The sequence below is a fragment of the Festucalex cinctus genome, chromosome 13 (genome assembly GCF_051991245.1).
Source record: "Festucalex cinctus isolate MCC-2025b chromosome 13, RoL_Fcin_1.0, whole genome shotgun sequence".
Taxonomy (NCBI): Eukaryota; Metazoa; Chordata; class Actinopteri; order Syngnathiformes; family Syngnathidae; genus Festucalex; species Festucalex cinctus.
The window spans coordinates 16617737-16640910 of NC_135423.1; the positions used below are offsets into that span (position 1 = coordinate 16617737).

Sequence of the window (23174 nt, forward strand, 5' to 3'; positions counted from 1 at the left end):
CAAGATACTGTACAGTGCAAACAACATGCCATACAACGATGGATAAGGATAAACATGACCTATTACAGTATATTATTACATTTTTTAAAGCAATGTGTACGTAAAATAGTGTATTTTGAATGATAAATTACATAAATATATATGGTTTATTTTATACATTGATTTAATTAATTGTATTGCAGAATAATTTTTTTATTTATATATTGTTATATTTCTTATAAATAATTTAATTGTAACTAATTAACCAAGTGGGCGGCACGGTAGTCGAGTGGTTAGCACGTCCGCTTCCCAGTTCTGAGGTCTCCGGTTCGAGTCCAGGCTCGGACCTTCCTGGGTGGAGTTTGCATGTTCTCCCCGTGCCCGCGTGGGTCTTCTCCGGGTACTCCGGTCTCCTCCCACATTCCAAAGACATGCATGGTAGGTTAATTGGGCGCTCCGAATTGTCCCTAGGTGTGCGTGTGAGTGTGGATGGTTGTTCGTCTCTGTGTGCCCTGCGATTGGTTGGCAACCAGTCCAGGGTGTCCCCCGCCTACTGCCCAGAGCCAGCTGAGATAGGCGCCAGCAGCCCCCGCGACCCTTGTGAGGAATAAGCGGTCAAGAAAATGGATGGATGGATAATTAACCAAGTCTTTAATATAATAATAATAAAATTAATAAAACAATGTATCGTAATAGGGCGGCACGGTAGTCGAGTGGTTAGCACGTCCGCTTCCCAGTTCTGAGGTCTCCGGTTTGAGTCCAGGCTCGGACCTTCCTGGGTGGAGTTTGCATGTTCTCCCCGTGCCCGCGTGGGTCTTCTCCAGGTACTCCGGTCTCCTCCCACATTCCAAAGACATGCACGGCAGGTTAATTGGGCGCTCCGAATTGTCCCTAGGTGTGCGTGTGCGTGTGCGTGTGAGTGTGGATGGTTGTTCGTCTCTGTGTGCCCTGCGATTGGTTGGCAACCAGTCCAGGGTGTCCCCTGCCTACTGCCCAGAGCCAGCTGAGATAGGCGCCAGCAGCCCCCGCGACCCTTGTGAGGAATAAGCGGTCAAGAAAATGGATGGATGGATGTATTGTAATATAGATGACTCTTGAGTGCAGGCCTTTAAGGGCAGGTGTGTGGAGTTCCTGAACGTGAGCCTTTATCAGCTCTTGAATAAATGTAAAATGTCCATTCTGTTACCGCTCATGGTAATGACGAGAGCGAGACTGAAGTGCATCAGCAACTGTCTTTTTTGACCACATACAAGAAGATTACAGTATTTTCAACATTTTAATAAAGTCAGCTAATTATTTAATATAAATAAATAATAAATATGAATAATATATATAATAAATAAAAGGTAACTGGAAAAAAATGTGAATTTGGGGCATTAGGGAAAAATCGCTAAATTAATGTAAGTAGTCCATTACTTTTCATTTAATAACTGCATTCAAGTTTTTCTCTTTTCTCATAAAATAGGTTATAACCAGAAACCGGGTTATAAATGTCACAAATGGTTACAAATGAAAAGTTGCGTTTGAGTGAATCTGCAATAATTGAACCGTGAAGTAGTAAGGGAACACAGTACTTGCAAGTCAATCCACCAATTATAGAAACTGTTTATGTACAATTAAACTAAAAAAGAAAATGTACCAATAACACTAATGCCAAAGTTACAAGTACAGTACAGACAAAAAATATTTCATTGTTTCTTATTCACTCCCTTTTTCCTTTCTGATTTAAGATAGGGTACCGTGCATCTTTGAATTCACTTGAAAAAAAAACAAAAACAAAACAAAACAAAGAAAAACATGTTATTCTGACTAATTTTTTTTGGGAAGCTTTGTTTTTGTGTGTGTTTTTTGATTTTCTATTTAATTGAATATATATATATATATATATATATATATATATATATATATATATATATATATATATATATATCACTGTTATCACTGGTTTTCTCAATATTTTTCACTGTTTTTTATTGTTTCTTTGTTTGTCTTTACAATTGAATTGAATTGAAATTTTGAATTGAAATTTAAATAGAAAACTATTTAAAAAAAAAACAACAACAACAACACAAAAACATTACAGAGAAAAAGATTTTCTGTTACCGTAAATTACGAACAAGTATTGAACGCCTCAAATTCCACAAAACACCTCAGACGTCACCATGTACCACAGAATTGTGGGAAATGTAGTTATTCGTATGTCAACAACAAAAAAGACCGATTTCCGGGTTAGGCACAATGTCATGGCATAACGTCGGTCACGGTCACAACCAGAAAAGCAGAACAGTCGAGTCGGCCGCCGGTCACATTCTTTTGCATGCATCACACAGTTGGTTGTTTGCTGTAAAAACCGACCGGGTTCTTCCAGTTGTATCAAGCATCTAATCGTTAAGGGGAAAAGGTGAGCGTAGTCATATTTTTAAGATACACTTGCTCAGCGATTTTAATAATGTTTTTAATATCGATTTGGTATGGTTTAGTAGTCACTCAGAGAGACTCGAAGTATTTGGTTGAAGTGTAATTTATTGCAAGTAAAAAATACGTACATATTTACGTCATTACGTTAAATGGACACTTTTGTTAATTTGCATTTACTATCAATAATATTTTCTAGTGTGTGTACGTCACTTGACTGCAGTGTGGGTGTGTTACTTTTTTGTTTGTTGTTTTAGCTCATCGCTTTTCCTTCACAGAAGACCATGTCAGTCATAATCTTAATTGTATTTTTGGGGGAAATGGAATTTAGGATTAATTTCTCACACAAAATGAAGTGAAGTGTTTATAGTAGCAAAGCCATAGGCTACCCAATCAGACAAACATGTTGCATTCATGACATATGATCCATGTTTTGACAGGATGAATCCAAACGAAGATCAAGGTGAGGATTCGGAGGCGGTGACCGGACTGGTTTGTCAGGAGGCTGACCTCAGAGATGGCCAGTATGTCACATGACACCTCTTCTGACAGGAAGCTACTAGGTGTGTCAGAAAAGTCCCAGGACTATTGTCACAAGACTGAAAGATTGTACTTTGTATTTGAAATGTATGTTTTGTGACAGCAGGCCTGGAACTTTTCTGACACTTCTCGTACGTTCATACTGATTAACATTACGGGCTCTATATACAGTATGACCATAACCCCCCCCCCCCCCCCCCCCCCACTTTTTTGTATTCAAGGATGAAAGTAGTCTCTGTGGAAGACCAGAAAGTGTTGCTTGTCCGCACGGAGGGTCTGTACAGTGCAATCGGAAGTCAGTGTTCTCATTATAATGCTCCTCTGGTTAAAGGTAAAAAAATAAAATAAAATTATCAATCTAAATTGCAAGCATTCAGCTGCGAAGGTGTGTCATTTTACCATGAGCAGATGCATGTTGTCTGACTTCCCAGGAGCGCTGGTTGGTTACAGAGTGAGATGTCCTTTTCATGGTGCTTGTTTCAATATTAAAACTGGAGATATTGAGGAGTATCCAGGCCTGGACTCTCTGCCCTGCCACAAGGTAAAATTCATCTCAAATTTTAACATGGCCTTTTTTTTTTCTTTTTTTTTTCAACAAAAGCATAATTTGGTATGTATGAACAAATGAATGGTCCTGTGTATACAACACAGGTGACTGTTCGAGATGGAAAGGTATACGTTTCCATCAAGAAAAAGGCAAGTGAACGCAGGTTAAGTAGCTTGAAGTAATGCTGTATTGACCTAATGTTTAAAAAGTTCTTTGCGACTCCCCCCAGTCTCTTAAACAGACCAGACGTGTGAAGGAGATGTGCAGTGTCTTACCAAACATCACACATACCATCCTGCTTATAGGAGGGGGTAAGGACAGGTTCATATGCTTCCATCTGTGAATGGATCTGCTTCAAAGGATTAGCTCGATACAGATATGTTGTGAATTCAGGCCCTGCGGCCTTGGTGTGTGCTGAGACTCTCCGTCAGAACTGCTACCAGGGCCGAATCATCATGGTAACCAAAGACTCTTTGCCTCCTTACGACAAGCCCAAGCTGAGTAAGGTAAAACTTTGCCCCACTTTGCGCTTTCATTACATTTGTCTTGTACAGTGGAACCTCAAAGGTTGAACACAATTTATTACAGGATGCTGGTTCACCCTGATATGTTGAGATTTAGAATACTTGTTCCCAAAAGACAAAATGGAAATTGAAAATACAATTGTCCTGCGATCTCATCTTGTGATGTCATATTGCACCTTAATTTTGAAGTTTCAAAGTTTTGTATGGCATTAAAACAGTATTTTTCCAGAATTCAAGGTCAAATTACAATTATACCACATTAAGAGCATTCGACTGGAGAGGTTCCACTGTATTTCCATTCGTGTCATTAGCTAGTAGATTTCCAAGAAAAAAAAAGCAACTGAAATGTTAATCTTGTTTCAGGCTTTGAATGAGGACAGCGGCAGCATTGTCCTTCGCTCTAGTGAATTTTTTCAACAATATGGGATAGAAGTACGGACGGAGCAAGAGGTGACAAAGAAAAGAATGTGCCATATTTTAACCATGTTCTATGAATGCTTACATTCTCTGGTCTAAATTCAGGCGGTGAGTGTAAACACGCGAGATAAAGCGGTGACGATGAAAGACGGCTCATTGCTGCGTTACGACCAGCTTCTTATCTCAACGGGCTGCAGGCAAGCCTTGTTATCTTCTTCACAACTTTTTTCTTTTCAGACTGTGAAAAGTGTGAAAAATGTTAACATCCACAGAGCGAGGCCACTCAGTTGTCCTGGTAGTGACCTGACAGGAGTGAAGTTACTGCAGAGGTACGAAGACGGCAAAGACATTCATGCTTCCTGCCTGGGCCGCAAGGCTGTTGTCGTTGGAGCCTCATTCATAGGTTGTCAACTTTTTTTTTATTTTTAGTTTCAACAAAATACACCCACATTTTGAGGGAGGGGGTGTACCATGAACTGTTAGTCAGGCGAATTGCAGGTCACTCACATATTGGCAAACATTCACATTCACACTTATAAGCACAGTCTTCAATTAATCTAACCTGCATGTTTTTGGAATGTGAGGAAACCGTATTTTTGTTTTGTTTTTGTTGTTATCTTCTATCCTAGGTATGGAGGTGGCATCCTATCTAGCCAACAAAGCTTCTAGTGTAGCCATTGTTGGAAGCAACAAATACCCATATGAAAATTCTCTGGGCTCTCAGATTGGTCACATGACCATGCAAGTAAGAAACAATTGTGAAAGAAATGTGATTGCAATGCCGTTTGTTATCGCAACATGTCTACAACACCTCATCTTTTTCAGATGTTAGAGGAACGTAATGTAAAGTTCTACATGAATGACAGCGTCACCGAGCTCAGAGGAGAGAATGGATCGGTAATTGTACTTTTTAAACACTACTTTGAACCTGTGATTCAGCTACCTCAAACCTGGATAATTTGCTGGAGGCAAAAATTGCGTTTTTGCAGGTAAAAGAGGTCATGCTGAAGAGTGGTACAGTTCTGGAGGCTGATGTGGTGATTGCAGGAATAGGTAATTAATCAAGTTGTATACTAACCAACGTAATGTTTATGCTGCCGCAATGGTAATTACTGTACCATATTTTTCGGATTTAAGTCGCTCTGTAGTATAAGCCGCACTAGTCCAAAAAATGCATCATGAAGAAGAAAAAACACAACTCACACTGGACTAGTCACATATTTTGGGTGAAATTTATTTTACAAAAATTGAGAAGGTCCATTGAACCATTGGATATTGTCGCATGCATTCCATTTCAGAAGGTGGCGGAATTGCACCAACAGTATTTGTTAGCCTCCAAAGTGAAAGTAGAAGAAGAAATGGAATACGAAGAAGAAAAAGAAGCAGAAAATGAACAGGAAATAGCCATGTCAACTAATGTGTGACGTATGTCATTAGTTTACTGCCGCCTCTCGTGATTGTCTCACCAGCTAGCTCGCTAGTTTAGCATGTAGCAGCCGCCACAACAAGGATTTACTATTTACAGCAGCAAAAGGTGAAATAACCAAACAGGATTCGGTATTTGGCCACAATGCACGATGGGATTCTAGTTAAGGTAAGCCCTTTTAAACTAAAAAAACAAACATTTCCGTAGCTAGAAGAGTAAGTTTTTAATTCAACAAAAAACTTGTTCTGGAGATAACATTATTTAACATTACAGCTTCCAAACCTGCAAACATGTTGTGCATTTATAGCTCAAAATGGACATTTTGTGATATAGATGTTATGATCTAACATTTTTGGCAATGTGTGTATATTTTTCAGGTGTGATCCCCAATTCTGACTTCCTAGCAGGAAGTGAATTTGAAATAGATTCCAGGAAAGCAGTAGTTGTAGACAAGGTGACGTTAACATTGTTGTGTTATTGACTGAGTGCCTGTTGCATATTGTGACAAGTGTATGTGACGGCTCTCTTCAGTTCATGAGGACCAACATAGCAGATGTTTTCAGTGCGGGAGACATCACGTCCTTCCCTTTGACCATTCGAGGTGATCAACGGGTCAGTGTGGGTCACTGGCAGATGTCACAAGCTCAAGGTAGGACTTGGTTCATCCTGGTTAACTTGCAATCATCATCAAGCTCATTTATTCATTTATTTTTCCCCTCAGGAAGAGTTGCTGCCCTCAATATGCTAAATATACCGACCAAAATGGAATCTGTTCCTTTCTTTTGGACAGTGTTGCTTGGAAAGAGTATCAGATACACAGGTAATGTGTTTCTTTTTTTACTTTCAGATCAGTTGAGCTCTTAATGCCATTTTAATTTTTATTTCTGCAGGGTATGGGGAAGGCTATACTGAAATCATATTTAAAGGCAAAGTGGAGGAAAGAAAGTTCCTGGCGTTTTATATTAAGTAAGTAGATGTGAAATATGTCGTCATATGAACTATCAAGGTACAGTCCTTTGTCTCTGTTTCTCCACAGAGATGATGCAGTGGTGGCGGCAGCCAGCCTCATGTTTGATCCCGCTGTGGCTCGGCTGGCAGAACTGATGGCAACAGGCCAGCGCATTACAAAAGCGCAGACTCAGTAAGTGTGATTATTCACTTACACAAAAGAAGCTACACCCTGTATGTGCAAAGTGAATGTTCAAATGCAAAATACGGCTCTTGCGCCTGCATGGTGAGCAGTTTGTTCACTCATTTGTTCAAGTTCAGGAAGATGAAGCAGCAACATAAAGTGGAATCTCTTAATTCATGTGCTAAAAATAATAAAATTAAAAATACGGCAAAAATGTTTGGTAATATACCTCTAAAGTCAAACAACACTACAGGGTCTGAACCAGCATCATGCAGCTGAGATGTTACAAAATCTTTCAAGACGATCATATAAAGACTAATAGTTCGGATTTTGATTTATTTATTTAATATTTTTTTGTAGCCATTTTGTGGCTTTTTTGGTCACACCTATTCCAAATGAAAATCTAACATGATGCCACACAAGATGTCAGCGTATAGCTTGAGACCTTGGTTCAGCTTCTTCTGCTTTTTGTTTGAACAGCCAGTTATGTTTGTAAATGCTTACATGTACTGTATGCCGTATGTCTTTTCTCTATCCAGAGCTGAAGACCTGAGTTGGCTGCAGATGTAAAGGTGTCCGAATTGCATCTCAATGACAAAGGACACAGCCGCCTTCTGTATTGATCCCATCCCCTCGCTGCCTCAGGCTTTCTGAAAGACGGTCAATTTCTGGCCTGTAACTACTGAACTCTTCTTATTGTTACCATGACACCAACAGTGTCAGGAAGGATCGAAATGTTGTCCATGCTTGCCATCAATCTTAATAATCCTTGCGCCTACACTGCCAGTTAATATATATCAAATAAGCCACTAAACGCTTTCTGAAGATGCATCAATTACAGTGTACTGTATTTACAAACAGATCAGGTGCCAAAACAACAACAAAATGCCATAAATATTATTCAGGCATAATGACTGTTTACATTATTAGTGGCTTAGAATGAAGATAGCTTCAGGTCATGTGCGTTACTGATTTACAGTTAATGGTCTAGTATTTTTACGATGTAAAAAGCTCAACATAAACGGGTTAATAGCTCTATGAGCAAATGCAAACGCTGACAACTTGAAAATAAAGTTTAATTAATAATCAGGTGGTAACCCACTACCATTCTTCAGTATAAAAATGGATGATGATTGTTTAGTCCGTAGTTCTTTTGTCAGTTTTTCTCCAATGTCCATGATTGTTTTATCATCTTTGTATGTGTGCATTGTTTACATCGTTGTATCGAAGTTCTCATAAAAGATTTCACTACAATGATATCACGTCTTATGGAATCTTTAAAATTTGCATTTATAATGGATTGTATGGTTTAATTTAACTATGGTCAAGTCAAAATAAGAACGAAAATGTAGTGATACAGTTGAAAATATAATGCTGTTGGATACAGATACACTCCAACACTGTAGGTGGCAGTAGATAGCCGGAAATTTTCGCATCCGGGCACCAGTGAGTAGCGCTTACGCATTTTTTTCAGCGTAGGCTCATTTCGTTTCAGTCGTAAACGTCATTCATCTGACGTATTTTCCGCCAGGAATTCAACCAGTCGGCGTACGTCGTGTGACCATCGTTGCTCTTCGTGTGTGATGCAGTTTACTGCATCGAATGAAACATGGTTTGGTGAACAAGAGCGTGCATTAAAAAAAAAAGGTTCTTCCAGGTCAACAAATCGTCGTGGGAGCGAAGGGAGCACGGTGAGCGATGCTGCGTTGATTGAAATTGTAACTTCCTTGCCTTGGCCGCTGTGCTAATTGGTTAGCTTATAGCTTTCGCGCCGCCATTACCACGTTTGGCCTTCAGCGCCATTGTTCCGCTTAGTAGAAAAAGTCGAAACGAGGACTTTTATTCCACCCCATACTAAAACAATTACTCCTAGTGCTAGCTTGTTACGTTTTATACATAAATAGTCATACGATTGGATTTGTTTCAAGTTTATGTTGTTGCCGTTCCGCAATGGGTTAGCTAACTAGCTGTACACTACAGTTCTGATGTTAGCCTCACATCGGCTCTTCTGTCAACTATCATACAAAAAACCATAATTTTAACCACGTAGTTAAAAAAAAAAAAAGTGTTTTCTCAACGTTTGACTATATTCTTGATACAACTACTCAATTAGTCTGAGACTTGATTTGCGCAGTATGAATTACTAGGAAAGCTAATGCAGCGTCCGTACATACTAAGAGAATCCAGTTAGTATCCTTCATTAATATTACGTGTTTATTGTTCTTATATGTAGTTGTGAGGCACAATGGCCGTTGCCTTCCCCTTCCGCGGGGTCCCAGCGGGGATCCCACCTCCGGGTGTTCCCCTTCCACCACAAGTCCCCGACTACATGACCGAAGAGAAACTCCAAGAGAAAGGTTTGCTTCATATCCGCAGATTTATTTGCATGTCTATACTCGAAATTAGACCTGTGGGATTATGTCATGTGTAAAATGTCTTCCAACCACACAGCGAGGAAATGGCAGCAGTTGCAGGCAAAGCGCTACTCGGAGAAAAGAAAGTTTGGTTTTGTGGATGCTCAGAAGGAAGACATGCCTCCTGAACATGTCCGGAAGATCATCAGGGACCATGGTGACATGACCAATAGGAAGTTTCGGCATGACAAGAGGGTCTACTTAGGGTAAGAATTTAAATACACGACATTAATTGTGTAATAGATTAGTTGCTTTATTTGCTGTTATCTTATAATGCAGTTGAATAGAATGCCTGTGCATGCACATTTCAAATAAAATATGAGTCCAATGGTCTAAAAATTTCAACTGTTTCTATCTAGACTTATGCAGTTTTTGTTCCCCCACCCCCTTTCAAACAGTGCCCTCAAGTACATGCCACATGCTGTGCTGAAACTGCTGGAAAACATGCCGATGCCTTGGGAACAGATCAGAGATGTACCCGTACTCTACCACATCACTGGAGCCATTTCATTTGTGAATGAAATACCATGGGTTATCGAGCCAGTCTACATCGCCCAATGGGGGTAAGGAGGAGTATCCCCTGTCTATTTGAATTAAACTGCTGCTATCAATTAAGTTGAAGACCCTGGCATTGCATGTTAAATATTTCTTTCTGCCTCTGCCACTGACCATATGTTTGAGATTAGAGTATTTATTAATCCTGGCTTTCTCTCAGCACGATGTGGATCATGATGCGTCGAGAGAAGCGTGACAGACGACATTTCAAGAGGATGCGCTTCCCGCCGTTTGATGATGAGGAGCCGCCGCTGGATTACGCAGACAACATTCTTGATGTCGAACCTCTGGAGGCCATTCAAATGGAGCTGGACACAGAGGAGGATGGTCCTGTTGTGGAATGGTTGTATGAGCACCAGCCCCTCAAAGACACCACAAAGTAAGAGGCCTCTTGAAAAGTTCATTTGTTATTTACAAAAATTCCCTCTAACACTGCTTTTCGTTTGCTTTTCAGGTTTGTGAATGGCACCACTTATCGTCGATGGCAGTTCTCACTCCCCATGATGTCCACGTTGTACCGCTTGGCCAATCAGCTGCTGACTGACTTGGTGGATTACAACTACTTCTATCTGTTTGACCTTAAGGCCTTCTTCACGTCCAAGGCTTTAAACATGGCCATACCCGGAGGACCAAAATTTGAGCCTCTTGTTCGAGACATTAACCTCCAGTAAGAACTATCAGGCGTCACCAAAACGCACATTATTCAGCAACTTTATTTTCAGTTGCCAAACTCATATCTTGTTTTGTACTGTTTCAATCTTAATGCCTTTTTTTCTCAAATAGGGATGAAGACTGGAATGAGTTCAATGACATCAACAAGATAATCATCAGACAGCCTATCAGGACAGAGTACAAAATAGCTTTCCCTTACCTGTACAACAACTTGCCGCACCATGTCCACCTCACCTGGTAGGTTTTTCATCTACAGTGGCATTTGGTTTGAATTTCCATTGATGTTTATTATCAAAAACATTCAAGTGATTAGTTGTAGGGACATATTTCACCATTGTTCTTTGTATTAGAAGTACTGAAATTGTCTTTTCCTGGTTGTGATGCACTTCCACTGATTCACTTGTGTGCAGGTACCACACCCCAAATGTGGTTTTCATCAAGACGGAGGATCCAGATCTTCCTGCATTTTACTTTGATCCACTGATCAACCCCATTTCACACAGGCATTCAGTCAAGGTAAATGTGCTTGTAACAAGATAACCCCAACGATATATACATGTACGTGAATTCTTAAAAGTTTTGAGTGAAGTTGTCAGCATTACACATACACACCCTCCAACCGAGTCGCACTTGCATTGACCTGCTTGCCTGTGCGTAAGAACTGGAGGAATATTAAAGTGAATGGTGGCTTTCATTTATCGCTGGCTGTAGATGCAGTTAGCCTGTCGTCAACATTCATATATTGCACACAAAATCTAATTTATGAGATTTTGTGACGGTTCAAATTTGTCTTACATTGTATTGTGACGGCTACTCTCTGCTTTCTTTCAGAGCCAAGAGCCTCTTCCTGATGATGACGAGGAGTTTGAGCTTCCTGAGTTTGTGGAGCCCTTCCTCAAGGAGACTCCTCTCTACACTGACAACACAGCCAATGGCATTGCTTTGCTGTGGGCGCCAAGACCTTTCAACTTGCGTTCAGGTCGCACCAGGAGGGCCATAGATATCCCTCTCATCAAGAACTGGTGAGTGGAAAAAAAAACATTGGCAAATTTACAATCTTTAATAGAATTAAGTTCTTGGAGCTTTATTCAATAAATAGTTTTTTGTTTTGTTTTTTGTTTTTAAATACTATTGCCATTTGTTTTGCAGGTATCGTGAGCACTGCCCTGCCGGACAACCAGTAAAAGTCCGTGTGTCATACCAGAAACTTCTGAAGTACTATGTGCTCAATGCTCTCAAACACAGACCCCCCAAGGCCCAGAAAAAGAGGTGTGCCTCACTGGATGTTTAAATTTTATTTGGGATGTCTCATGCTCTCATTGAAGCATATTTACGGTACTCATCAGATCGGATTGCATATTAAGATTTCTCTTGCCTTGTAGGTATCTTTTCCGTTCCTTCAAGGCCACAAAGTTCTTTCAGTCCACCAAGCTCGACTGGGTGGAGGTGGGCCTGCAGGTCTGCCGACAGGGTTACAACATGCTCAATCTGCTTATCCACCGAAAGAACCTCAACTACCTGCATCTGGACTACAACTTCAACTTGAAGCCTGTCAAGACACTGACCACAAAGGTGCAGACTAAAATACATAACTTTTTTTTTTTTTTAAATAAAATAATTCCAACGTAAAGCTGTAAATGGTATCATTTAAATTATTTCTTTGTTTCGGAACCCCACTTGTCTGTTTTCATCCACCTGACACTGTTTTTGTCCCCCAGGAACGTAAAAAGTCAAGATTTGGCAATGCGTTCCATCTCTGTAGAGAGGTGTTGCGACTCAGCAAGCTGGTGGTGGACAGTCATGTGCAGTACAGACTGGGAAATGTGGATGCATTCCAGGTTAGCTATTTGTACCCCAAAACTTTATCCTTCTGAGTTTTATACTGCAGGCAGTTTTGTAGAACTAAATGCAGAACTGTCTTTGTACCTTAGTTGGCTGATGGTCTGCAGTACATCTTTGCTCATGTGGGACAGCTGACTGGCATGTATCGCTACAAGTACAAACTGATGAGACAAATCCGGATGTGCAAAGATCTGAAACATCTCATTTACTACCGCTTCAATACAGTAAGTGTAATCTTTTCTGGTTTGTTTTTGTTGCCAACCAATATGACTTTGAAAACCTTCATTGCCTTTTGAGTCATGTTCTATTTGTTAATTCAGGGCCCTGTTGGCAAAGGACCAGGCTGTGGCTTCTGGGCACCTGGTTGGAGGGTGTGGCTTTTCTTCATGAGGGGCATAACGCCACTGTTGGAGAGGTGGCTTGGAAATCTGCTGGCCAGGCAGTTTGAAGGTGGGTCACGTTCTTATGATTTTCATGATTGTCTTGTATTTAACATCACATACCAAATTAAAGATGCTACAGGACCCAGTGATGATGCAGGTTTTTCTGTAACCATAAAATCTGTTGGTAATTGACGGTATAAACATTTACCCTGCCAAGCAGGTTATGCAACATCAGTTGCTCTGATGATATTCTAATAATGGTCATGTTATGCAAAGTCAAAACTGCAAAGATCTGGACACTTGAAATGTCATTTTGCATAAACAGTATTGGTAAAATTTCCATGCAGGGCGTCACTCCAAGGGTGTGGCCAAGACTGTGACCAAACAGCGCGTGGAGTCGCACTTTGACCTGGAGTTGCGTGCTGCTGTGATGCACGACATCTTGGACATGATGCCTGAGGGTATCAAGCAGAACAAAGCCAGAACTATCTTACAGCACCTCAGTGAGTCTTGGAGGTGCTGGAAGGCCAACATCCCATGGAAGGTGGGTACCATGTAAGCTTTTGCGTTTGCGGGGGTCCTTCAATTGTAAAGCGCTTTGGGTACCATATGGTGTAGTTCGAGCGTTATATAAAAACTGTCCATTTATCATAATGTATAATAAGAAATGCTTGTGTTAATACTATAAAACTAAAGAGTCCAAATTCTGTAGGTACCTGGTTTGCCAACACCCATTGAGAACATGATCCTGCGCTACGTGAAAGCCAAAGCTGACTGGTGGACCAACACGGCCCACTACAATCGTGAGCGAATCCGCCGTGGGGCCACTGTAGACAAGACGGTCTGCAAAAAGAACCTGGGAAGACTGACCCGTTTGTACTTGAAGGCTGAGCAGGAGAGACAGCACAACTATTTGAAGGTATTGCACACAGAGAGAGAAGAAAAATAGCACTATTTATTGTTTTGTGTGGAAACCTCTTACTGAGACGCACTTGCATTGGTCTGCTTGCATATGCGTAAGAACTGGAGGGATATTACATTTAATGATGGCTTTTGTTTCTTGGCTGCACCTGCAGTTGACCTGTCATCATTAAGACATTGCTTGTAATAGTACTCATTACTCAATGATCTAATTCATTTCTGGTTTAAGGTAGTCACAAATGTATCTATAATTTTCTCACATTTTTAAGTGGCTATGATTTGCGTTCAGGATGGTCCTTACATCACAGCTGAGGAAGCTGTAGCCATTTACACCACAACTGTGCACTGGCTGGAAAGTCGACGTTTCTCACCAATCCCCTTTCCTCCACTCTCATACAAACATGACACCAAGCTGCTAATCCTGGCCCTGGAAAGACTTAAAGAGGCTTACAGGTAAGCATCCATTCAACATTTGATATTAATTGCTATGTAAGAGATGTCTTCATTGATGTCCCTTTGTGTGTTCTAGTGTGAAGTCCCGCTTGAACCAGTCTCAGAGGGAAGAGCTCGGGCTGATCGAGCAGGCTTATGACAACCCTCACGAGGCTCTGTCCAGGATCAAACGTCACCTGCTCACACAGCGAGCCTTCAAAGAGGTCAGCATAAAACTGCCCCCCCCCCCCCCTCTCTCCTCAGGCATTGCGTGGATGCATCCATACTTGCAATTTACAAAGAAATATGCTTCAAATAGAAATCAGATTCCCCAACCCCCCCACCCCTGCAATCGTAGCCATTGAATCCAAAGCCACATCAGCACAGTCAGCCCTGTTTTTTTCCGGTATAGGTGGGAATTGAGTTCATGGACCTGTACAGCCACCTGGTGCCAGTGTATGATGTCGAGCCCCTGGAGAAGATCACAGATGCCTACCTTGATCAATATCTATGGTATGAAGCAGACAAGAGGCGACTCTTCCCACCCTGGATCAAACCGGCTGATACTGAACCACCTCCATTGCTCGTCTACAAGTGGTGCCAAGGTCAGAGCTGTCATATAATGATTTATACAACATACTGAATCTTTTAGGACACACACACACTCAGCTATACAAAGCTATCTGGACTGAATTGTTAACTTGTTCTTTGCAGGCATTAACAACTTGCAAGATGTTTGGGAAACTGCAGAAGGAGAGTGCAATGTGATGCTAGAGTCCCGCTATGAAAAGATGTATGAGAAGATTGACTTGACGTTGCTTAATAGGCTGCTACGTCTCATTGTTGACCACAACATTGCTGATTATATGACAGCCAAGAACAATGTTGTCATCAACTACAAGGTAAACAACAGGGATTTACTCAAATATTTTTAAATCTTTTCATTTTCCGCATTACTAAATGTAAACCTGGTTGGTGTGTGCAATTCTTTTGTAGGACATGAACCACACAAACTCTTATGGCATCATCCGGGGACTCCAGTTTGCCTCGTTCATTGTACAGTACTACGGCCTGGTAATGGATCTGCTGGTGCTGGGCTTGCACCGTGCCAGCGAGATGGCAGGCCCACCCCAAATGCCCAACGATTTCCTCAGTTTCCAAGATACGGCAACAGAAAGTGCCCACCCGATCCGGCTGTACTGCCGCTACATTGACCGCATTCACATCTTCTTCAGGTTAGATTGACTCAGCTCTTCCTGTGTTTGTTTTGAAAGAGAACTCTGGCAGTACGTGTCTGATGGACAAAAGTATATTCTCTGAATTGATGTCATTATCACATCTGCTTTGTCTAATAGTATGTTTTGTAGTCTCTTTGTAAATATTGGCTTGTTAATTGAAATACCAAATAACATTTTTATGCCTTCATCAGGTTTTCTGCTGATGAGGCAAGAGACCTCATCCAGAGGTACCTGACAGAGCACCCTGACCCCAACAATGAGAACATTGTGGGCTACAATAACAAAAAGTGCTGGCCACGTGATGCCCGAATGAGACTGATGAAGCACGATGTGAATCTGTAGGTCTTCATCCCTCTTTTTACACAAGTGTGTCCAGGTTAAAGAAGTATATGAAAAATAGCATAACTTTATTGCTCGTTTCTCAGTGGGCGTGCCGTCTTTTGGGACATCAAGAACCGCCTGCCGAGGTCAGTGACCACAGTTCAGTGGGAGAACAGCTTTGTTTCAGTCTACAGCAAAGACAACCCCAACCTGCTCTTCAACATGTGTGGATTTGAGTGCCGCATCTTGCCTAAATGTCGAACAAGCTATGAGGAGTTCACCCACAAAGATGGTGTCTGGAACTTACAGAATGAGGTGAGAAAACACCGTATCTCGTTGATATATATCAGTCTTCCAGAGTTTAGGTCTTTCACTATCAAATATTTTTAGAATCGATTATCTTATTGATTATTCCGCCGAATAACCAGATGATTATTTGCATATCCCATTACCTTATTGAATGGTTAATGGTTACTATTTTTGCATTCATAGGTTACCAAAGAGAGGACAGCTCAGTGTTTCCTGCGCGTGGATGATGAATCAATGCAGCGCTTCCACAACAGAGTGCGCCAGATCCTGATGGCCTCAGGCTCGACCACGTTTACAAAGGTAAGACAGAGCAAAGATATAAACCTGCTGACTTAAACACTGAAACCTATGGTTCTCGTAATGTCCCATTATTCCTACCTCTAGATTGTAAACAAATGGAACACAGCTCTTATTGGCCTGATGACCTACTTCCGTGAAGCAGTAGTCAACACACAGGAGCTGCTGGATCTGCTGGTGAAGTGTGAGAACAAGATTCAGACCCGTATCAAGATCGGGCTGAACTCTAAAATGCCTAGCCGTTTCCCGCCTGTTGTGTTCTACACTCCCAAAGAGTTGGGCGGCCTGGGCATGTTGTCCATGGGCCATGTGCTCATACCACAGTCTGATCTGCGGTAAGTCAGGATCCGTATTTTACTTGACTTGAAAATTAATTATTCGTTATGTTATGTTTAAACCCTTCCTTCCCTTCATGTCAGTTGGTCCAAGCAGACAGATGTGGGAATCACCCACTTCAGGTCTGGAATGAGTCATGAAGAGGACCAGCTCATTCCAAATTTGTACCGTTACATTCAGCCATGGGAAAGTGAGTTCATTGACTCGCAGAGGGTGTGGGCTGAGTATGCCCTGAAGAGGCAAGAGGCTATTGCACAGAACAGGTATGTTTTTCTGTGGATTATTGGTTTTAAATATGTCTCACCAGGTAACATTAGATTTAGTTATTTATTGAGATTTTTGATTTTTTTTTTTTTTTTTTTTAAATATGCTTAATTTAAATTTAATCCCTCAATGGCGATTTGCTTCACCCTAATATATTTTTTGGAATGCATGGGAATTCATTATCTATCACGTGGGAGCCATTTTGGTCATCTTTACCCGAGCATTTCTAGTTTTACATGAACAATACAGAAAGAGGGTTAGAATTCCAACTGAAACAAATGCCCTTTTGTGTCTATCTGCCAGGCGACTGACCTTGGAGGATTTAGAGGACTCGTGGGACAGAGGAATCCCACGTATCAACACCCTTTTCCAAAAGGACAGACACACACTGGCCTATGACAAGGGCTGGAGAGTCAGGACAGATTTTAAACAATACCAGGTACAGCAGAACGAGATGTGATTGAAATGTGTTATATTTCAAGTTGAACCCATTTCCTGTCAGCCTGAACATGTGATGACTCAACATTAGATGGTAAACATTCGTGTGACTTTGCATTTAGAGTTCTCTGTGGATTGCAGGTGTTAAAGCAGAATCCATTTTGGTGGACCCACCAGAGGCATGATGGTAAACTATGGAACCTCAACAACTATCGCACAGACATGATCCAGGCCTTAGGTGGCGTTGAGGGCATCCTGGAACACACACTCTTTAAAGGCACTTACTTCCCTACCTGGGAGGGTCTCTTCTGGTGAGAAAATATGGGAACACAATCAACGTATTTGAAAACGGAATACATACACATCACAAAATAACAGTGTTCCATAATGTGGATGTTCTGTCAATGTAGAATTAGATTAAATGTGAGTCAATTGTCTTTCTGGCATGCAGGGAGAAGGCCAGCGGATTTGAAGAATCCATGAAATGGAAGAAGCTGACAAATGCTCAACGATCTGGTCTCAACCAAATTCCAAACCGTCGCTTCACCCTCTGGTGGTCGCCCACAATTAACAGAGCCAATGTAAGGCCACCTATATAACTTAGTTTTTGTTAAAAGTAATATTGGGTATTCAAAGCTTAATACAAGCTAATAGTTTTCTCCTGCTTCTTGTTTGTAGGTCTATGTGGGTTTCCAGGTGCAACTTGACCTGACTGGAATCTTCATGCATGGAAAGATTCCCACCCTGAAGATCTCCCTCATTCAGATCTTCAGAGCTCACTTGTGGCAGAAGATCCACGAGAGCATTGTCATGGATCTCTGTCAGGTTGGTTTTCATTTTACTTCTATCATATAATTTATGTGGTATAACAGAAAATGCAAGATTATAATCCCATTTTCTTCTTGTACAAATGTGACTGTTTGTGCTTTCAGGTGTTTGACCAGGAACTAGATGCTCTGGAGATCGAGACTGTACAGAAAGAGACCATCCACCCCAGGAAATCATACAAGATGAACTCATCCTGTGCCGACATCCTCCTTTTTGCATCCTACAAGTGGAATGTCTCTCGACCATCTCTGCTTGCGGACTCAAAGTAAGAAATTGTAATATCAAAATAAATGGGAATGTTCTGTATGATCAGAAAAAATTGTTGAGTCAATTGCTGCTGCTCTTCTTGCAGGGATGTGATGGACAGTACCACCACACAGAAATACTGGATTGACATTCAGCTGCGTTGGGGCGACTACGACTCGCACGACATTGAGCGCTACGCCAGGGCCAAGTTCTTGGACTACACCACAGACAACATGAGTATCTACCCTTCCCCCACTGGGGTGCTGATTGCCATCGACTTGGCTTACAACCTCCACAGGTTAGTATTGTTTGAACCAGTAGTAAATTCACCTTGCATGCTCTTGTGTAAATCTTAACCTCAACAAATCAACATGATTGGCCAAATTCTGCATTTCCTGTCTTCGTGCAGCGGCTATGGAAACTGGTTCCCGGGTAGCAAGCCTTTGATTCAGCAGGCCATGGCCAAGATTATGAAGGCCAACCCCGCCCTGTATGTGCTGAGGGAGCGCATCCGCAAGGGTCTCCAGCTCTACTCCTCTGAGCCCACTGAGCCCTACTTGTCGTCACAAAACTACGGGGAGCTCTTCTCTAACCAAATCATTTGGTTTGTGGACGACACAAACGTCTACAGAGTCACCATCCACAAGGTGTGTGCTGACTCATACTCCACATGATTCACAATATTCTCCAAGTAATGTCAGTTATCACTATCGACTCATCTAATGTTCAGATGTATTTTCATTTTTTTATCAGACCTTTGAGGGCAACTTGACCACTAAACCCATCAACGGAGCCATTTTCATCTTCAACCCCAGGACTGGACAGCTCTTCCTCAAGATCATTCACACATCTGTGTGGGCTGGACAGAAACGTCTTGGGCAGGTAAGAACATAAATGAACATAAATTGACCACGCTGAAGTTCAGTGACCACACTGATGGACTTTCTATTGGCTTTAGAGAGCAATTGGAGCAATGATACCTTAAGTTGCTTGTCTGCAAAGGATTAGCAACCATTATTTTTGGAGAAGTGACAAACAAGTGGTGTCACCTCAGTTGATGATTAGGCATTAAAATAAAAATGTTGGTACCCACTAATAATGCAATTTCATTTAATTGTAGCTTGCTAAATGGAAGACAGCTGAAGAAGTTGCTGCCTTGATCCGCTCTCTCCCTGTGGAGGAGCAGCCGAAGCAGATCATTGTGACCAGGAAGGGTATGCTGGACCCTCTGGAGGTAAGATAGCCACACCTAGTAATATTTGATTCATGAGTTATGAATTATGAACTCTGAATGTTCACAAAAGTTGAATATATTAAATTTCTGATGGCATCTTTTTCTTTCCTCAGGTCCACTTGCTTGACTTCCCCAACATTGTGATCAAGGGCTCCGAGTTGCAGCTGCCCTTCCAGGCCTGTCTCAAAGTGGAGAAGTTTGGAGACCTCATCCTCAAAGCCACCGAGCCCCAGATGGTGCTGTTCAACCTGTACGATGACTGGCTTAAGACCATTTCATCTTACACAGTGAGTCTTCCTCAGTACTACAAAATGCTATGATTTTAAGATTTGGTATATTCCACTCATGGTTCATTTGCAAACATGAATTATCTGAAACATTTGACTGATTGCTTACTTGTCTGTGTGTAATAAGTTTTTGTTATTCGCTCCATCTCTAGGCCTTCTCTCGACTCATCCTGATCCTACGAGCACTCCACGTCAACAATGACCGTGCCAAAGTGATTCTCAAACCTGATAAGACCACCATCACTGAGCCTCACCACATTTGGCCCACTCTCACAGATGAGGAATGGATCAAAGTAGAAGTGCAGCTCAAAGACCTCATTCTGGCTGACTACGGCAAAAAGAACAAGTAAGTCTCTCGTGTGGGCTGAACCAAGTAAACTTTGTGTGAACCATGAGGAACACGACAAAAGAATCGAGCACCCAACACGCGTCTGCTGCTTCTCCCCCTCCAAGTGTGAACGTGGCATCACTCACCCAATCTGAGATCCGTGACATCATCCTGGGTATGGAGATCTCGGCTCCCTCGCAGCAACGCCAGCAGATCGCTGAGATTGAGAAGCAGACCAAAGAGCAATCGCAGCTCACTGCCACACAGACGCGCACAGTCAACAAACACGGCGATGAGATCATCACTTCAACCACATCGAACTACGAGACGCAGACGTTCTCCTCCAAGACGGAATGGAGGGTCAGGTATGTGGCAGATTATTTTTTCCCCCCTTCTATATATACTGTCTAGTGTCTAAATATATTTTAATATGAAAACTATGTAAATATGATTTTTGTTTCTATAATGTGTTTTAATTAACAGCTTGAAAGGGAAGTCAAGTCAAAACATTTCTTTACAATATGGTCTGCACTGACCCACAGTCTAAATATGGTTTCTGACTAATATTACTTTTGTGGAATATGAATTAAGCAGCAAAATGCACCTGTTTTTATCTGTCTTGGGGTGGCCATTTTGCCACTTGCTGTCGACTGGAAATGAGTGGCAAAATGGCCGCCCTTTGAGATGGATCAAAACGGGTGGCTTTTTATGCTTAATTCATATTTCACAAACGCAATATTAAAAGAATGTCCTGTTTAGAACATATTATTGTAAATAACAATTTTTACTTTCCCTTCAAAGTAATACATGCAAAAAAAAAAAATCAATATCACGGCGAGACTTACTCTGGGATTTACTGTAGTTTCTGTGTTGAGTAATAAGTTCAACGCTTGTTGTACTTCCCCTGCCAGAGCTATATCTGCTGCCAACCTCCATCTCCGCACCAACCACATCTATGTGTCGTCTGATGACATCAAGGAGACAGGATACACCTACATCCTCCCCAAGAATGTTCTCAAGAAGTTCATCTGCATTTCAGATTTGCGTGCGCAGGTATGCTACAGTGGTTGGTTAGTTTTACAAAGTCGTAATGATTACAGGTGACTTTGGATCCTGATTGACACCTGTGCAGAATGAATCTCAATAGATTGTTTTATGATCCAGATTGCAGGCTACCTGTACGGCACCAGCCCACCTGACAACCCTCAGGTAAAGGAGATCCGTTGTATCGTCATGGTGCCTCAATGGGGTACCCACCAGACTGTCCACCTGCCCAACCAGCTGCCAGGACACGAATATCTGAAAGTAAGATTAGAAAAACTTCACTTCCTTCTACGCAAGGACTCTTTTTGTTTTGGGTACAACGTAATCAATATCTAAAATATTAAAAGTAGTCAAACTGAGATATCTTCCTCTCCAAAAGGAAATGGAGCCCCTCGGTTGGATCCACACACAACCTAATGAGTCACCACAGCTGTCCCCCCAGGATGTCACGACCCACGCCAAGGTCATGGCTGACAATCCATCTTGGGATGGAGAAAAGACCATCATCATTACTTGCAGGTAAACTTTCTCTGGGTATTTGTGAGAAGTTTGTTGTTGTTTTTTTTTTAAAGTTGTTTAGTTTTGTACCTTGAAGCTGTCGAATGACAGTTAACTCCAGTACTTGATAGCATTTGGTATATTTAAGTTTATGAGAGGAAAAATAAAATCAGTGTCCAACCTGGTCCTGCATCAGTGGTAATGCGATTCCAACTTCTTTATTCCAAAGGCATCAACCTAATATTGTTTCATTTCCAGCTTCACACCAGGCTCCTGCACACTGACAGCCTACAAGCTGACGCCCAGCGGCTACGAGTGGGGCCGACAGAACACAGACAAGGGCAACAACCCGAAAGGTTACCTGCCGTCCCACTACGAGAGGGTCCAGATGTTGCTCTCTGATCGCTTCCTGGGCTTCTTTATGGTACCTGGTCAAGTTTCCTGGAACTACAATTTCATGGGTCAGTACCCTTGTTATTGCGCTTCACAGTGGTGTCATTTGCCAGCATCATAATAATATTTCTATTCAAATAAGATTTTCACCACACTTCCTTCTTTTTTTGCCGCCTCCTATTCAGGTGTACGTCATGACCCTAACATGAAGTACGATCTGCAGCTGGCCAACCCCAAGGAGTTCTACCACGAAGTCCATCGACCATCACACTTCCTAAACTTTGCCTCATTACAGGAGGGTGAAATCTACAACGCCGATCGTGAGGATATGTATGGTTGAGCGGAAAGACTTGTTTTATGGGTGGCCCTGTCAGAATCACTCTTGTAAAATTTCTCCTGAACATGTGTAACTGTTTGGACATTTTAATGTTAAAATTAGATAGCTCTTGTTCTTCCTCCCATATTCAATTTGTTTCCACAATCCCCTTTAGTTGCAGTCTGTTTTCTTGAGGAAAGTTCTGCATCAAATGTGCATTTGTGTCTGGTGATTTGTACACAGGACTATAGTGTTCTATTTTCATTATTTGTTTCAAAGGCAGAAGTATTTGTTCCTGCCAACTGAGAAGTAAAACGTTGATTTCCCTGTCACTTAATTCCCTATTGCTATTCTGTGACATTGTAGGTTGGATTTACGTAAATAAAGATGGCATTTTTTTACATAATTAAGTGTCCTTATGTCCATTCACTTCTTTTTTTTTTGCAGTAGCTTAAAATGGCTTTAATTTATAAACGTACCCACATTCCATGACAATAGGTGAGTGTTAGAATGTAGATTGACCAATACATTTTGAGCTGTGCCTTTACAATGAACTCTTTACAATCATGTTAAAAAAAATGTAGTGGAACCTGCAATC

The 23174-nt window shown here is 41.5% G+C and overlaps 2 protein-coding genes across 3 annotated transcripts; both read left to right on the plus strand.

Moving 5' to 3' along the window:
- Positions 1 to 2202: 2202 nt before the first annotated feature.
- aifm4 (apoptosis inducing factor mitochondria associated 4) lies at positions 2203 to 8239 on the plus strand. Of its 2 annotated transcripts, XM_077540709.1 has the most exons (19): positions 2203 to 2380; positions 2835 to 2918; positions 3156 to 3265; positions 3366 to 3475; positions 3586 to 3630; positions 3711 to 3792; positions 3875 to 3987; positions 4369 to 4455; positions 4528 to 4619; positions 4695 to 4825; positions 5052 to 5167; positions 5248 to 5319; positions 5412 to 5475; positions 6226 to 6302; positions 6380 to 6497; positions 6570 to 6668; positions 6739 to 6814; positions 6885 to 6989; positions 7520 to 8239. In XM_077540709.1, the coding sequence occupies exons 2-19, from the start codon at positions 2836 to 2838 to the stop codon at positions 7548 to 7550; spliced, it is 1611 nt and encodes a 536-aa protein (XP_077396835.1). In that variant the 5' UTR covers positions 2203 to 2380; position 2835; the 3' UTR covers positions 7551 to 8239. The 2 variants fall into 2 exon arrangements, with proteins under 2 accessions (XP_077396835.1, XP_077396836.1); XM_077540710.1 differs by lacking the exons at positions 2203 to 2380; positions 2835 to 2918 and having other exon boundaries at positions 3343 to 3475.
- A 263-nt stretch (positions 8240 to 8502) lies between these two features.
- prpf8 (pre-mRNA processing factor 8) lies at positions 8503 to 22982 on the plus strand. The gene is made up of 43 exons (XM_077540708.1): positions 8503 to 8671; positions 9214 to 9337; positions 9432 to 9600; positions 9793 to 9957; positions 10110 to 10328; positions 10404 to 10616; positions 10733 to 10858; positions 11032 to 11137; positions 11453 to 11643; positions 11771 to 11890; positions 12004 to 12193; positions 12340 to 12459; positions 12553 to 12687; positions 12784 to 12913; positions 13194 to 13390; positions 13559 to 13765; positions 14057 to 14220; positions 14297 to 14423; positions 14612 to 14804; positions 14914 to 15101; positions 15196 to 15434; positions 15629 to 15775; positions 15863 to 16073; positions 16251 to 16367; positions 16452 to 16699; positions 16784 to 16963; positions 17268 to 17403; positions 17544 to 17713; positions 17854 to 17983; positions 18081 to 18227; positions 18335 to 18495; positions 18583 to 18774; positions 18886 to 19123; positions 19230 to 19358; positions 19597 to 19710; positions 19824 to 19997; positions 20150 to 20343; positions 20451 to 20690; positions 21237 to 21378; positions 21490 to 21630; positions 21749 to 21888; positions 22126 to 22328; positions 22446 to 22982. Exons 2-43 carry the CDS (start codon positions 9226 to 9228, stop codon positions 22598 to 22600), a joined length of 7020 nt encoding a protein of 2339 aa, XP_077396834.1. The 5' UTR covers positions 8503 to 8671; positions 9214 to 9225; the 3' UTR covers positions 22601 to 22982.
- The last annotated feature ends 192 nt before the right edge of the window (positions 22983 to 23174 follow it).

Bases quoted from the DNA above. Each gene is read 5' to 3' on its own strand.
- aifm4 (XM_077540709.1), top strand. From the start codon at position 2,836: ATGAATCCAAACGAAGATCAAGGTGAGGATTCGGAGGCGGTGACCGGA. The intron at 3,631-3,710 runs GCAAGTGAACGC...GACTCCCCCCAG, and splicing joins ACGTTTCCATCAAGAAAAAG to TCTCTTAAACAGACCAGACG. The intron at 4,620-4,694 runs GCAAGCCTTGTT...TAACATCCACAG, and splicing joins CTTATCTCAACGGGCTGCAG to AGCGAGGCCACTCAGTTGTC.
- prpf8 (XM_077540708.1), top strand. From the start codon at position 9,226: ATGGCCGTTGCCTTCCCCTTCCGCGGGGTCCCAGCGGGGATCCCACCT. The intron at 15,435-15,628 runs GTTAGATTGACT...TGCCTTCATCAG, and splicing joins CGCATTCACATCTTCTTCAG to GTTTTCTGCTGATGAGGCAA. The intron at 17,404-17,543 runs GTACAGCAGAAC...TGTGGATTGCAG, and splicing joins CAGATTTTAAACAATACCAG to GTGTTAAAGCAGAATCCATT.